This window comes from Pteronotus mesoamericanus, unplaced genomic scaffold (assembly GCF_021234165.1).
Source record: "Pteronotus mesoamericanus isolate MK-2021 breed Mesoamerican mustached bat unplaced genomic scaffold, CSHL_Meso_final contig_105, whole genome shotgun sequence".
NCBI lineage: Eukaryota > Metazoa > Chordata > Mammalia > Chiroptera > Mormoopidae > Pteronotus > Pteronotus mesoamericanus.
Genome location: NW_026555006.1, coordinates 12,264,541 through 12,281,365, shown reverse-complemented (window position 1 = coordinate 12,281,365; position 16,825 = coordinate 12,264,541). Strand labels below are relative to the sequence as shown.

The window sequence follows — 16,825 nt, the reverse complement described above, 5'->3', positions numbered from 1 at the left end:
CCCAAACAGAGTTCTGGATTTTCCACCAATGTACAAGACCAGAAGATTGCAAATATGTTTGAATTGTCCGTGCCCTTCCGCCAACAGCATTATTTGGCAGGACTTGTATTAACAGAGCTGGCTGTCATTTTAGACCCTGAAGCTGAAGGGTAAGTAAACCATTTTGCCTTGTAGAATATCAGCTTGATTTTAGACAATGGGACAGAAGTATTCCAGTTAAACTTTCTAACTTTCAAAAGAATATTTTTTTCCCACTCTTCTACCTCTCTATTTGGTAAGATCTACACCCATGCTATTTCTGTATTTCATCAATTTTACAAAAGACATTTTATCATACTTTGTCATCTCTGGATTTGAGATTTGTCTTAAAATTGGTGGTATGTCATGGTTTATTTGGTAGCATTTTTTTTCCTTAAAAGTACACAAAATATGTGTGCATTCAAGTAGATAGACTCAGATTCGTTGATAAAAAGTGAGAATTTATCATTTGCTATCATACTATATAGCATTTTATTTCAAAATTTGCCCTATACACAAAATCTTAGGTTTTAAAAACTTTTAACATTGAGTATCCTTTTAGAGAAATTTTGGAAATTGATATAGTAAGGAAGAGAAGGGTATATTGTCTGGTGATTTGAATTTATAAGAATAGCTTGTTGTGTTGTAGTCTAGAATTCCTATAGGGTACTTCCATTTTAATAGCTATTTTTAAAAGTCTATATGACCATGACTCATTTGGGTAATAATTGCTTTCTTTTTCAATTAGGAGTTTAATAATGCAATTTAACCTCATATTTAGGAGCTCCAGAGAACAAAAGGCAATGCCCTTTGCACAGATTTTACAAGAATCCACTGATGTATCTATAGAATGAATAAAAGAGGAGGCTTGAATCTTAGCAGTGGTTAGGGCCATAGTCAATGCTCAATAAATTGTGAAAGGCTAAATCTTCTGATAATGAAAGTGCCTTCTTTATAATGGCAAGTTCCCATTTTAGGAATATATTCCAAAGAAGTAGTTGTTCGCTCTGGATTCTGAAGAGTTGCTTAATGGGTTTCCATGCAGGATGGCTTGGGGGAGTGCGGACCCTGGAGTACGGAGAAGACAGGCCCAGTGGCTGAAGCTCAGGGGCTTCTCCCCTCCCTGCGTGCCACCGCCTTTGTATTTTGCTATTTGACATATGCATATGGTGGCATTTGGGGGAAAAGAGGGGATTCATTGTTTAGAGAACAATAATTCTGAAAACAACTTCTAAACATACTAGCTTTTTATAATAACCGGTACGTCTCAATCATATGAATACACATTTCCAATATTTTTACTTGATATATCAGGATACGTTTGCTTATAAGAAACAGAAAACCTTTCTTAATACTGACTTTATTAGAGGAAGAATGTTTATTATTTCATAATGGGAAGAAAAATAAGTTTTTTTAAACAATACCATCAGTAGCACCATGATGCTCTGAGGGTTCTGGTACTTTGTATCTCTTATCTCTATTAGATGCTTTATCCCAAGGCTCGTGTCTCTCATAACTGCAAGATAGTTGTCTCTGGCAATTCAGATGAAGTTCTTACGTGTTCATGTCTAGCAGGACAAAGAGGGGAAAACAACTTCCCAAGTGAGCAGTGTCAACCTTTCCTTCAGACTGACTCGGCTCACTTGCCTCTCCTGTCCTATCGTAGTCAGCAGAGCAGTGTCAGCTTGCTGGGCAGACTGGATCAGTCCTGTTCAAATGTGGTGCTTCGACTGGTATTGATTCATGGAGTTTTTTTACAGAGCACAAAATCATTGTAAATCAACTATGTCACTAAACACAGCATTTAGGTCCTATGAGGTCCTTTTATAGACCTCAACTAAGGAAGCAATGAGTTGTTGATTAACATTTATCTGTTCTCAAAGTGGTAACAAAGCGGGTTTGCCAGCTGGCTGCTTTAAGTAGCGGGGCTAATCTAATTAGGATGTACAGCTGAAAGGGAATGGAGTCAGCTTCTCCTGAGTCATTGGAGGGAGGAATGTATATCTAAAAATAATCAAGTTCTCCTAAGAAGCAAGAGGGAAAATAGATGTACAGGTATTCAGCACTGTCTAAAATAAAGAACAGAGAATTCTAACAGTCATCTGTTTTTGCAATGAGGTTTTTATTTTTCATGTCAAGGATCAATTCTGTTAAAATAGTTTTGTTATATTTCTGTGGAACAATACAGGACTTATGAAAGAATTTTTTACTGCTTTTTTACCTCTTCAAGCTAGTGTTGGCCTTCATCACTTGGAAAGATTTTCTATAAAGTCCAGAAAGCAATGGTAATTGTGTCCACTACCATCTTTTCTTTGTCTATTCAGTTATGCAAATTATGGGAAGAGCTCTAAATAGTAATATACAGGATTATATTCTTAGTTTTTACTGCTGCTTATTTCTTTTTCCACACTTTCCTACTCCCAGTCCATTAGCAAATTCCGCAGGTACTACCTCCAAAATATATCCCAAGTTCAGCCACTTCTTCGCATCCTTACTGCTCCTTCCCTGATTATGCTTCCACTCTTGCCTCCCTAAAATCCTTTCCACAGGGCAGCTTGAGTGATCTTTCAGAAACAAGAATCAGATTATTTCTCTTCTTGTTTTAAAGTCTTCGATGTGAATGTATGCTCTAAAACTGGCACTTAAAATCCAAACTTGCCCTGGCTGGTGTGGTTCAGTGGATTGAGTGCCAACCTGCAAACCAACTGGGTTTGATTCCCAGTCAGGGCACTTGCCTGGGTTGCAGTCCAGGTCCCCGGTTGGGAGTGTGTGAGAGGCAACCCATCAATGTTTCTCTCGCGCATCGATGTCTATATCCCCATCTCTGTCTCCCTCCCTTCCCCTCTTTCTAAAACTAAACAAAATCTTTTTTAAAAGATGCAAATTTTTAATAATGTTCTTGGAAGACCTGTATATCTGACTGTTATCTACTCCTGCCACACTCTTCCCTCCTCACATACTGAAACCTAGCCTTCCTAGCCTTCTTTCTGTTTCTCTAATGTGCCAAACTCATTCCACCCTAGGGCCTTTGCACTTGGATTTGTCTCGTCTGAGGCAATGCTCAAATTGCCCTCAGATCTTCACATACCCATTCCTCTTTGTGATTCTTCAGGTCTCTACTCAAACAGCATCTTCTCAATGAGGCTTTGGTTGACCACCAAACCTAAACGATAGCAGATAGCCGTGTAACCCACCACAACCATCCTCAATCATATAGTCCTGTTTTGTTTTCTACAGCGCGCTTATCTGGAATTTGCTTGTTTGTTAATCTGTCTCCGCCCATTAGAATATGAACTCAGGAGAGCAGGCTCTTTGTCTTCCTTGCTCACTGCTGTGTTCCCAATGCCTTAGAACTGTGTCTGGAACAAAGTGGACACTTGATAAACCTATGTTAATTTAATGAATGGGTGATTGACTGTAAGAGGCTTACATCTCATGTCTAAGTTTTACATTCTATAGTGGTATATAGAAATATAACATAATTGTCTTAGATAAAATCCTTGAGAGGAATGCTTTTCTTTTTTATTCTATCAGCTTGCTAAATAATCAAGAATAATTCCTTCAGTGGCAATGATATGCTTTAATATCGATCACAGATTTGCACTAGAAACTTTCATTATAGGAAGAAAGTTAAGACTGAAACAGTACACTACGATTAAATGCTAATTCTGTAGTACAGACATGGTTCTGTAGAAGATTGACATCTTTATTGTAGCATTTGTAACATTGAATTATTATTCTTCTGTCTGTTCCTCTCACTAAAATGAGCTCTTTAAGAACAGGGACAATGTCTTATCTCCAACCTCTAGCCTAGGACGTTACGGATCCTGAGTATCTATTTAATTACTGCATGTAATTGAGTAATTTAGACATACAAAAAGGCTTTGTGAAGATGGTGGGTAGAGTTTAGATAGATTGAAGTCTGGAGTTGGTAGCTGTTAAAATATAAGGAATACATGTTCAGGTTTGGGAATCATCACTGTTGACACAAGGAGTAAAAATGGAGAACATAAAGAGCAAATGACCGGAATCTGGAACTTGGGAAGAAGGATAGTATGAAGAAGGGGAGGAACTCTTTGGAGAAAATATTGAGAGAAGATATAAGATGACAGACACAGTGTCAAGTAGAATGCCAAAGAATGAAATATGTTTATGAGAGGTGGTTCTTGACAGTGTTTAAAAATATACCTTCTGAATAAAAATCTGGAAAGGAGAAGAATCTCCAGCTATATTTCATAGACAGCTATATAAAATGGCAGATAGGATCAGGGGCTCTGGAGTAAAATTACTTAGTTTTAAATTCCAGCTTTTAAAGCTATGTGATTTTAAAGGAGATAAAAGCTAATATTGTATTTACTGAAGAAGGCAAAATTTGTACAACCACCTCAGGTAGGTAATTATCCTCATATATAGATAAGGAAAGAGAGGTTAAGTATCTTTAAAAAATCAAGTAGCTATTAAATGATGAAACTTGTGTAACCAAACAAAGAAAACAACAGAGATTTGTGTACCTGTTGCCACAAAAGCCAAACTCATGAGGCAGATGTCGTTGTTAAAGGAAAGAGGTTTTATTCAGGTGTTGTGCTGTCTGGGAGAATGGCAGACTCCAGGCTCAAAGCTCATGTCCTCCACAAAACCAAGATAAAAGGCAGTGTCCAGAGTTTCTGTTCCATTTTGAAGTACAGCCCTTTAAAGCTAACAGGCAGTTGCTAAACAGTCATCCAAGTAGTTTAATCTCCCCTCTGGAGCCTGTGGGTGGAGCTCCTGCAGCCATGGGCCATGTGGCTGCTAGGGCCACAGGTCACATGCTCCTGAGAGAGAGCACATGAATGCTCCAGCAAACGCATCACCAGGTTTGGCAAAGGGGATGGGGGAGAGGGAGACAATCAATGAGCGAGATGCTAGCTAGCAAGAGAGCATTTCTTTGTTCCCCTGGGATTAGATTAGTTTGGGTATGGGATGGACCAGGCACTTTCATGCTTTGGGTGAGTCAGCCTCCCAACCAATCCCTTCTTTCCCCAGGCTAAACTGATTGGCCTCTTTGGTCCAGCACCTCCCCCTGTGCCATTTTGACTTCTATGGCGCTTGTGCCTGCCTTCCCCTGGTCCCACCCCTAATGTGGTACCAGAAGGCGGGGTGGGGAGGGGTGGTTGGCTTTTTCCTATCTAATTATCTTTCTAGCCTAGCCGTGCACTCAGTGTAAAAACCTGCCGCCATCTTGGCTGATAGGGGAGATATCCTGGTGATCTGGACAGACTATCTACCAGTAACAGTAGTACAGTACCGTGATATAAACACTCAGATATGTTAGTGACAAAGAAAGGGCATAAACTGTAGGAAGTAAGTGGAAATACCTCATATAGAATTAATGCTCAGGAAGTTTATTATTGGGGACATCATAATAGTTTATTACTACGTGAAAAACTGGATAAGCTGGAGCAAACTAGTTTCAAGTGAATGTGTATTTTCAAGATAGGAGAGGCTGATTTGAAGAATGAAGTGGGACACTGAAGCTGTTGAAGAAAGATGGGATTCGTTGAACATATGGAGAATTTCTGAGAGAAAATAGAACTTTTTCTGAGACAAAGGAAAGATGATCCTATGGCTATAAAGAATGAGATGTGTTTTACAGAGTGATGAGGTCTGAAACTGGTGCCAAGTACAGCATTAAGGGCCAGTTGCAGTTGGATGGATTTTTAATTAGAATGGTTTAATGGTTTGTATAGTCAGTGCGCCTTCAGTTTGAGAGGCAAAAAAAGTGGGGGCGCAGATAAGAGTGACTCTTGCTAGTGTATTAGCTCAGTAGAAAAGCAAGTGACTGGAAACCTAGAAGAGTTGTAAGAGCCAGAATGAGGTATATGAGCAAGGAAATTCAGTTTAAATAGATGTCAAATGCAACCCCAGCCTGTGGACAACATAATACATTGGGTAGAGAATTGTTCTTTTGGAAAAAGGAAATAAAAGTTTACTTTTGGTAAATGTGAAAAGATTTCATTTGATGAAATAAAATTTACAGCTACTTAAAATTTTTCTCTTTTTTTTTTCTTTAAAATATAACCATAACTGCTCTTAAGTTATTTAATATTAAAATGCACTAATAGGGAGTAATATAAAAATATTCAAGTTTATTCCTAAATGAATTTGTATAACATTTATTTTACCTCAATTTTTATTTATACAGACATTTATTAATTTTAAAATGAAATGTGTGTTTATAGGAATACGTGCAAATATGTGGCAAAGTTAAGTTGAACCAATTGATTCAGTACTATGGCTTACTGTTTGCTTTAAAGATATTAACTAATCTCTGTGACCTTACTCCTTTTTCTCCATCTTTTTAAATAGACTGTTTGGATTGCATAAGAAAGTCATCAATATGGTACACAATTTACTATCTAGTCATGACTCAGACCCACGGTACTCTGACCCCCAGATAAAGGCTCGGGTGGCCATGTTGTATCTACCTCTGATTGGCATTATCATGGAAACTGTTCCTCAGCTGTATGATTTCACAGGTACTTAGCCTATTTAAGACAGATTTTAAAGGCAAATCTCAATATAAAAGTTTAGAACATTTCTGAAGGATAAAAATCTTATTTTAAGAAAAGAAATATAAGGAAATGTGCACTGATATAAGTAAACTGTAAATACTTAACCATATTACTGAGAACCTTTTACCAATGTGAGAGAATCCATTGCAAACTTTCTATAAGTAGTTCTTGTGATAATTTAAAATAATAATTGTATAGTATTTCTATTCCTACTTGTTAGGAGATAGAATTTTGTGTACTTTCTGTTCCTCTAAAACAAAAATACAAGAAAACCTGAAAGCTGACTACTGCCCTCAATGATAATTTTATTCATATAAATATAATTTAAGTTAATATTCACCAGAATACAAGAATTGGGTTTATTGCTAACATTGGGTTAATAAGATGTTTTGTTGCTCTTTAAAAATTAGGACCTACAAATTTTTATTGCTCTCGTTTTTCATATTTAGAATTTACTTTAATTCTTTCATTTGTTCTGAAGAAAATACTGTAGGATGAATTTAAACTAGCTATTAACTTGATAAAAATACTTCCAGTTCAATAAAAAAACCCCAAACATTTACTGACTATGAAGTATATATTAACTTCAGTAGGTGCAGGCGATACAAAGATAAACAACTTCTTTCCTGTAAAGTCTGATACTTGAGTAATTTTTCCAGTATTTTAATCACTAACGTGGGTTTCCTTATTTGACAGCAAAAATGTTTAAATTATTGTATCTTCTTTTACTATCAAGGTAAAGTTTGCTACGAAACTTCAAATTATTACTGTAGGAATGAATTAATGTTTAAATTATTGAAAATACTGTTTGAAAGAAGTAACTCTAAGGATAAATATTACATATTAACAGTTTTTTTTTTAAGAGTAGGAGAGAATAGGAAAAGGAATTGCATGCTCAGTAACTAAGTTAAGCTAAATGGAAGTTTTATTTTCTTTTTAATTTTTGGATTATTTTTTCCAGAAACTCACAATCAACGAGGAAGACCAATTTGTATAGCCACTGATGATTATGAAAGTGAGAGTGGAAGCATGATAAGCCAGACAGTTGCCATGGCAATTGCAGGAACCTCAGTTCCGCAACTAACAAGGCCAGGCAGTTTCCTCCTCACATCAACGGTAAAAACAACCCTCCTACAGAGGTTTTTTTCTGGAAAGACAGATACTTACAAGGACATACCCTTAAGTAACTAGATTATTTATTGTCTTAGCTGATGCATAAGTACTCTGGCCTGGTTTATGGTATAAAGCTGTGTCTTCTATCATTTAGAATTTTGAAAGTTGTCTTATTATATACCCTATTTTCTTTTTTAAAGCCATTTTATTCTTAATCAGCCCTAAGAAATATTCTCAATTGTTTAGCAATTGAGATACTTTTAATCTGTGAAGATTTATACATTTTCATGTTAAAAAAATTAATATTTGCTCTGTCCCTGTAATTTTCCCTCTGAAAGAGGGAAGGGTATGGGGGTTGGAAGACAAACTACCAATAGAACAAGATCAAGTTCTAAAAGTTTTACATGACTTCCTTTCAGAATGCAATATTTATGGAAGCCGTCCTACCTGACAACTTAAAGGTTTTACAGGGATAATTTACATATCAAAGGATTGACCCATTTTATATGTAGAGTTTCATGGTTTTTAATATATTTACAGAGTTGTGCAGCCATCATGACAATCTAATTTTAGACCCTTTCCATCACCCCAGTAAGAACCCCTAGGCCGGTGAGCTCTTACACCCTATTTCCCCCCGGGCCCAGCCCTAGGCAGCAACTAATCCATTTTCTGCCTGTCTAGGTTTACCTATTTTGGATATGTTGTGTAAATGGAATTACACTGTAATCTTTTGTGTCTGACTTCTTTCACTAAACCTAATATTTTTGAGGTTCACCCATGTTGTAACATGTATCAGTACTTTTTTTGTGTGTTGCCGAAGAAATAATACTCCTTTGTATTGATGTGCCATATTTTAACCATTTATCAGTTTGAACGCTTGGGTTATTTTCTACTTTTTGGCTGTTTGGGAAATGCTGCTATGAACTTTGTGGACATGTCTTTGTGTGCACATATGTTCTTGTTTTTCTTAGGTAGGTACCTAGGAGTGGATTTGCTGGGTGGTATGGTATCTCTATGTTTAACATTTTGAGAAACTTCTAAACTCTCTTTCAAAGTGTCTATACCATTTTGCATTCTCACCAGCAATGAATAAAAGGTTCCTGTTTCTGTAAATCCTCACCTACACTTATCTTTTTTTTTTTTTTTTAATTAGAGCCACCTAGGTGGGTATGAAGTAGCATCTCATTGTGATTTTGATTTGCATTTCCCTAATATTTACCAATGTTGAGCACCTTTTTATTTGCTTATTGGCATATCTTTTTGTATATCTATCCTATGTAGAGAAAAGTCCATTCAAATCCTTTGCCATTTTAAAATTGTGTTATTCATCTTTTTGTTACTGATCTAAAAGAGTTCTTTATATATTCTGGGTACAATTCCCTTATACATGATTTCATGTATTTTCTCCCATTCTGTGGATTATCTTTTCACTTTCTTTTTAAAGATTTTATTTATTTATTCTAAGAGAGAGGGAAGGGGAGGGAGAAAGAGAGGGAGAGAAACAGCATGTGTGAGAGATACATCAAAAGAGGGACAGAGGAACATCGATGGGCTGCCTCTTGCATGCCCACAACTGGGGACCCCACCTGCAACCCAGGCATGTGTCCTGAATGGGAATGGAACTTGCTGCTCTGTGGTTCACAGACCAGCACTCAATCCACTGAGCCACACCAGCCAGGGCTCTTTTCACTTTATTTATGGTGTCACTTAAAGTGCAAAAATTTTTAACTTTGGTGAATTCTAAGTTATCAGTTTTTTATTTCTTGTGCTTTTGATATTATACACATAGAAGAAAATATAAAGTACATGTTCAATTAAAGTAATAGAAGAAACAGTGATATACCTACCACCCATCTTCAGAAACAGCACATTGCAAATACTTTAGAAGTTCCCAGTCTGCCCTCAGTTTACCCCATCTCTCCCCTCAAAGTGACCACTAGTCTCAAGTTTACTGACTTTTTCACTTTGTAAGCTTTTCTTTATGTGAAATATACTGCACATGGAAAAGTGTGTGAAGCATAAATGTACAAGTTAACAAAATATAAAGTGAACACCTTTGAAATTACCACTCAGGACAAAATATAGAACATGGACTACCTTTCAGAAATCTTCAGCGTGCTTTTCTCCATCACAACTATTTACCAAGCTCCCATTATCCTAATGAATTAATTGCTTAATTTTGTTTATAGTTTTACCATCTAAGTTTGTGTCCCTAAATATTATAGTTTAGTTTTACATTATGTGTTTAATATTTATCCAGGTTACAAATTGTCGCTATAATTCACTGATTTTATTTCTGTATGATATTCCATTATCTGACTACAGATCAGATTGTTTAACTATTCTGTTAATAGATGCATGGATGGTTTCTGATCTTTGGTTATTACAAATAGCAATGCTGTATATTCTTTTATGTATATCCAAAATGCATGTATATACTATTATTTAGCATATTTCCTAGGAGTGAAGTTTGCTGGGTCACATAGTATGTGTTTCTCAGCTATACCAGATATGCCAACTGGTGTTTTCTGAAGGGTTTGCCTCAGTTTACACTTGAACCTATAAGAGTTTCCATTCTTTCACATGTTCATCATCACTTAGAATTTTCAGACTTTCAAACTTTTGTCATTTTGATAATTTATAGTTGAAGTTTATTTCCCTGATGTCTAATGAGAATGCACACTTTTTCATATGTGTTGGCCATTTGGATTTTCTCTTTTAAAGTGTCTCAGTATTTTGCCCATATTACATTGGGTTGTCTGCCTTTGTTTATATGTCCTTGATCAGACCTGTTGTCAATTATAAGTGTTTCATGTATTTTATGTGGCGTGCTTTTTCACTCTAATTTGAAGATTAGAGTGTCTTATTTTAAAATACTTAAGTTTGCCAGTCTTTTCCTAGTATTTTTTGTATTTTGTTTTTAAAAAATTTTCCCTATTCCAAGAATTTGAAGATTTTTCTCTTACGCTATTAAATTTTTTTTTGTTCTTCCTTTTATATACAGTTTTTAAATCTACAGGGAACTGATTTTTATGAACAGTGGAATTTGGGGGATCCAGGTTCACTTATTTAGATAGTATACCAAATCATCTCAACATCATTTATTAAAAGATTATTTTTTCTACTGCTCTCGCGTACTACCTCTATATGGTCTATCATGTACAGGAAGTCCTCATGCCTCTTTAAAATATTTCTTGGCTAATTCTTGGTCCTTTCTATTTCTACATAAATTTTACAATCCCCTTATAAAGTTCCACCAAAATAAATGAAAAACCAGTGAACCTGTTGGGATTTTGGTTGGAATTGTATTGAATCTGTGGATTAATTTTGGAGAAACACTGATATGTTTAAACTGTCAAGCCTTCTCATTCTTGAACATGATAGATCTTGACATTATTTAGATCTTCTCTAATGTCCATGAATACATAAACTTTTATAGTTTTCACCAAAGAGGCTTAGTACATCTTTCATAGATGTATTTTTGCTCCATATTTTTGATATTTTACTATACTATATATAAAATAATATATATTTATATGTAATCTTATATTCTTATAGAAATGCTTTTCAAAAATTCTGTTTTCTGCCCTGGCCATGCGGCTCAGTTGATTGATGTGTCATGGGGTACATCAAAAGGTTGCCGGTTCAATTCCTGATCAGGGCACATACCTAGATTGCGAGTTTGCTATCTGGTTGGGGCCCATACAGGAGGTAACCAATTGACCGATGTCTCTGTCTCTGACTCTGTCTCTCTCTCTCCCCCTTTCTCCTTACCCATCCCTTCTGGCCTCCGTTCCTCCTTCCCTTCCTCTCTAAAATCAATGAGCATATCCTCAGGTGAGGATTAAAAGAATTTCTATTTTCTAGCTGTTGATTGCTTTTATGTGGAAGTAGATTTGATTTTGTACAATAATGTTTATTTCCAGCAGAAATTTTTAAACTAATAACATGCATTGATTTCTTTTTCTTACATATACAATAATCTGTGAATAATGGCAGTTTTCATTTCTTCCTTTCATTTTTTTCATAACTTATTTTACTGGATAGAACCTTCAATATAATGTTAAACAGAAGTGATAGTTGGCACCCTTAAAGGGGAAACTTGCAACATTTCATTCTTAAACAAATGTGCCATAGTTTTTTTTAGACACCCTCATTATATTATGGAAGTCCCCATCTGTTTATACTTTGCTAGGAGTTTTGTTTTTTAATCATGAAGAGTTGTTGAACTCTATGATTTTTTTTGCATCCATTGAGATACTCATGTTATTTTGCTTTTTGATATTTTACCGTGACCCCTCTCAATTCATTTTCTAGTGTTAAACCTACTTTGAATTTGTCAATTAAACTCTGTATATAAATAGGTTTGGTTTGCTATATTTTGTTTACAGTTTGTTTGTCTTTGTTTGTAAGATTGCCTGTAATTTTTCTTTCCCATAATGTTCTTTTTTAGCTATGGAATCAGGTTTAAGATAGCCAATTAAAATGAGCTAGGAAGTTTCCCCTTTTCCGTTTTCTGCAAATACTTTAAAATTGGAATTATTTTTTCCTAGAATATTTGGAGAACTTGTGGGTGAAGCAATCATTTTCACCTACAGTTTTTTTTGAAAGTTTTAAAACTACTGGTTTAATTTCTTTGATAACTATAAGAGTTTTCAAATTTTCTATTTTGTTTTATACTGGTTTCTGAAAAATTTATTCTACTGGATATTTACTCAAATTTTTCTGACATGAAGAATGATTTTGAATATCTTGTATGATCTTTTTAATGTCAATAACGTGTATTTAGATGTAAATATTTTTATTTATGTGACTGGCATTTTGTACCTTTTGTCTTGCATCAGTCTCAGCAGAAATTTATATATCTTGTCTTTATAAAGAACCAATTTGGGGGCAACATTGATCCTCACTTTTGAATGTTTATTTTTATTATTTACTGTCTTATACGTTCTTTGGATTTATGTTTACTGTCTTTTACTTTGTTTTTCTAACTTTTTTTTGAAAGAATGCTGGGGTGGGTTATAATTTACAACTGCTACAATTTCCTTTCCTTCTCCTCCCTCTCTCCCTCCCTCCCACTCTCTCTCTTTCTCTCTCTTTTTAGAGAGAGGGAAGGGAAGGAGAAAAACATTGATGTGAGAGAGACTTCCCTCGGTTTCCTCTTACACGCCCCCAACTCAAGACCTGACCCACAACACAAGTATATGCCCTAACTGGGAATCAAACAAGGCTCACAGGCTGGCACTCAATCCACTGAGGCACACCAGGCCAGGGGGTGTTTTTCTCACTTCTTGAAATGGATGCTTAATTCACTAATTTTTATTCTTCTGTGATATATATTTTAAGCCTATACATTTTCCTTTAATTATTGTTTTAGTTATTTTTCACAGTTTATACATAGCATTTTCATTATTTAGTTCAAAATATATGTAAAGTTTATTATGGCTGCTTTTTAGACTTTGGGCTATTAAGTTGTTTTGTTTTAAAATTTCCAGTCATACAAAACTTATAGTAAAACTTTTGTTTCTGATTATGGCCTAATTGCTGATTAGAGAACTTATTCTGTATAATTTCTGTTGGTTATATTTGTGGCAACTGGTTTTATGATCTAAGTATGTGGTTGGTTTTTGCAAATATCTCATGTATTCTAAAAGAATGACTATACTTCAGTTGTTAGCTACAATGCTCTGTATTTGTCTGTTACTCCCATTATGTCAAATTTGTTAATCCTATTGTTTAAATCTTTTTCTGTATTAAATTGTCTGCTTATTCTAACGTCCCAGAGCAATTTTGGTTTTGTAACTCCTACTTGTCATTTTGTCAGATTTTGTTTTATTTCCTTAGAGACATTATTAAAAAACATCTAATAATTTTGAATTGTTATATGTTTAACTTTTTCATCTTTTGTTAACATGAACTGTAATACTTTTTTGCCATAAAGCCTCTTTTGTATAATATTAGTATAGATAGCTATGCTAAGTTCCTTTTTTCCTAGAATGTGTATGAGTTTTTTTCATTTTTTTAATTCTAAAGTTTTTACTTATGTTTTAAATATTTCAAACTGATGTTTTAGATGTCTTTTGTAAGCAGTGTGAAGTTAGATTTTTACTTCTATTTTTTAAACTCTGTTCATCTTTGCCTTTCACTAGATATTTTAATCCATTTTCATTTAGTGTAAGTAAAATTAATGTTAACATTTTAATTTTACTTCAAATTGTCTCACCCTCTCTATGTGGTTTTTATGTCTCATTTATTGTCATCTTTTGAATTATTTTTTTTCCATTCTGTGTTTTTCTCTCTACTAGTTGGGCAGTACTCTTTTTCTATCTCATTTTGGGTATATACTAGTCACATTATGTGTCCTCAAATTAAATTTCTATCTAATATATGTAAATTATTCCTTTACATTCACTTTGGTTAATAGAAGGAACTTAAAACAGGTTGACTTTACCATTCCCTATATTTACATGCGATGTTTATGCATTTTTAATTTTGCATATCATTAAGCACTGTTTTGGATTTTTCTGGGTATAGTATCAGTTATTTGGATTTGCCCATGGGTTCACCACTTTATTTGCTCTTGATTCTTTCCCAAGTTGTGACCTTCTATAAAACAGTTTTTTCTTCTTTGTGAAATATATCCTTTAGAATTTTCTATGCTGTGGTGATGAGCTCTGTGCTTCTTTGAAAAATGTCTTTATTTGACCTTCATTATTTAGGATTTTAAAAAAATTTTAGAAGTAGCATCTGAGCTTTCTGTTGTCTTTCAACATGTTAAGGACATTGTTCCCACCGTCTACTCATTTTCATTCTTCTTTTGATAAGTCATCTGTGTCAAACTATTGCTTCTCTGAAAATAACATCATTTTTTTCTTTCTTCCTTCTTTATGTTATTCTCCTTAAAGTTGATTTTCTGTGGTATCACACTGTTGAGTTTAGTTTTTGGTTTCTTTGTATTTATTCTGCTTCATATTTGAACTTCTTGAATCGGTGGTTCAACATCTTTCTTCTGTTCTGTGAAATTCTTGATTATCTGCACGTGTGTGTCCTTTTCTCCATTGTTTCCTCTTTTCATGTTCCAGTCAAACATGTCTTTTTATATCATCCTCTATGTATCAATTCTTCTCTATATTCCATATTTTTGTTAACCTGTACTTCATGCTGGATTCTTTTATTTTTTTCTCACCTGAGGACTTTTTTTTATTGCTTTTAGAGAGAGAGAGGAAGGGAGGGCGAAACCTTGATGTGAGAGAGAAGCGTGGGTCAGTTGCCTCCCATATGCACCCAGAACAGGGATGTGCGTACGCGGACCCAGGGTTAAACCCGCAACCGACATGTGTGCCCTTATCGGGAATCAAACCGGCAACCTTTTGGTTATGGGATGATGCCCCAACCAACTGGGCCACACTGGCCAGGGTGCTGGATTGTTTCTTTAGATCTACCTTCCAGTTTATTAATTCTTTCCTTAACTGTAACTGATATTATATTAAAACCACCCACTGAGTTCTTAATTTGGTTATTGTGCAAATATTTTTTTCAGTGTTCTAAATTCTATTTGTTTCTTCAATTTTTTTATTCCAAAATGCTTCCTTTTTATACTTTCAAGTTATTGTCAATTTTGTAAATGTTATCTTGGGGGTATATTTTTAAATATTATTATTTTGTGGTTATATTGTATGATAATTTCAATATCTCTAATCTTTGTGTACCTGTTTTTGTTGTTTGCTTTGACAGTTTTCAGTCATGATATATTGTTCCTGTGTACCTGGTTCTTTGTGTACTGGATTTCATATTTGCAATATTATTTGTAGGTATAATAAGAGTCCTGGGATTGTGGTTTATTTCTTCAGAGAATATTCACTGATTGTTAATACCAGACCAGAATCCAGAATTACTGTTTTTTATTTTTTAATGCCTTGGTGGAATGGGGAAAACAGTTTCCCAGTCATTTTTGGAAAGTTAATTCTCTCATGGAACCTTGGTTGAGAAAGACTGTTCTGGATACTAATCTCAAGTTGGTTTTGTATGCAGCCAGTTTCTACTAATTTATGGTGTGCCCTTTCTTTTCTCTCTCCCTTCCCTTCCCTTCCGTTCCCTTCCTTCCCTTCCCATCCATCCATATTTATTTATTGGAATGAACACACAGTCCAAATTTTAACATAAGCAAATGGACTGTCTCTTTTGTGGTTTATAGTTTATTCTTCTTTGGTCTTATTTAAGAAATTATGCACTATCCCCAAGATCATAGACATAATCTCTTATATTTCCTTATAAAAGTTTTAAAGCTTTGCCTTTTACATTTAAATTCTTTCGTTGTCTTGAATTTATTTTTTGTATAATAGTGCAGGGTAGGAATCTTCCTTTACCTTTTCTCTAGTGAATCAGTCATCTCAACGCCATTTGCTGGGCAGTCCATCCATTTACCACTGATTTATAGTGCCTGCTCTGTTATGTATCAGATTTTCATCTATGCGTAGGATTTTTTCTGCTCCCTATTCTATTTCATTGCATTATTTGTCTACCCACATGTCAATATCAAACTGTCTTAATCCAACTCTTTAGTAAATTCTACTAAATTTACTAATTTGAGATCATGATTTGAATAAACATGTTCAGCTTTCCTTTGTCCTTCCTCTCAACATCTCTTCCATTGCTTTTTTTGTTATCGACTATATTTATTTACCAAATATGAGAATGTAAAGAGAGAGCTTTGGAGCCTGGTTAACCTGTACTAAAATCCTGGCTTTACTTTTTCTTAATATGTGATTTAGAACAAATTACTTAATCTCTAGCCTTTAGTCTCCTTACCTACAAACTAGAAATAACAATAATTAATACTATCTCATAAAATTAGTTAAATAAGAAAAAATGATTAATACAGTGTCTAGCACATTTCAAATTTTGTCATGTTTTGTCATTATCATCATTGTTATTATTGTCATCCTGAATTCTTTTCTGTAAAATTGAAATGACATTATCTGCTTTATAATATTGTTGGAGGACTAAATGAAATAATATATGTCAAGAGGTTAATGTGATGACTGGAACAGAGTAAATATCTAATAAATGGTACCGTAAACAAATACCTATTCTTAGTTTTTCACTTGTATTTTACATACTGTATATTGGGTTGGCCAAAAAGT

At 34.6% G+C, this 16,825-nt stretch overlaps 1 protein-coding gene across 8 annotated transcripts in view; it reads left to right on the top strand.

Moving 5' to 3' along the window:
* Nucleotides 1-16,825, top strand: part of DOCK7 (dedicator of cytokinesis 7) — a 198,004-nt gene that overhangs the window by 140,027 nt on the left and 41,152 nt on the right. For all 8 annotated transcript variants that reach the window (XM_054574129.1, XM_054574119.1, XM_054574110.1 and 5 more), the window contains 3 exons: nucleotides 10-149; nucleotides 6,364-6,533; nucleotides 7,531-7,685. In XM_054574129.1, coding sequence (XP_054430104.1) covers nucleotides 10-149; nucleotides 6,364-6,533; nucleotides 7,531-7,685 — 465 coding nt within the window. The remainder of the gene's footprint in view (nucleotides 1-9; nucleotides 150-6,363; nucleotides 6,534-7,530; nucleotides 7,686-16,825) is intronic.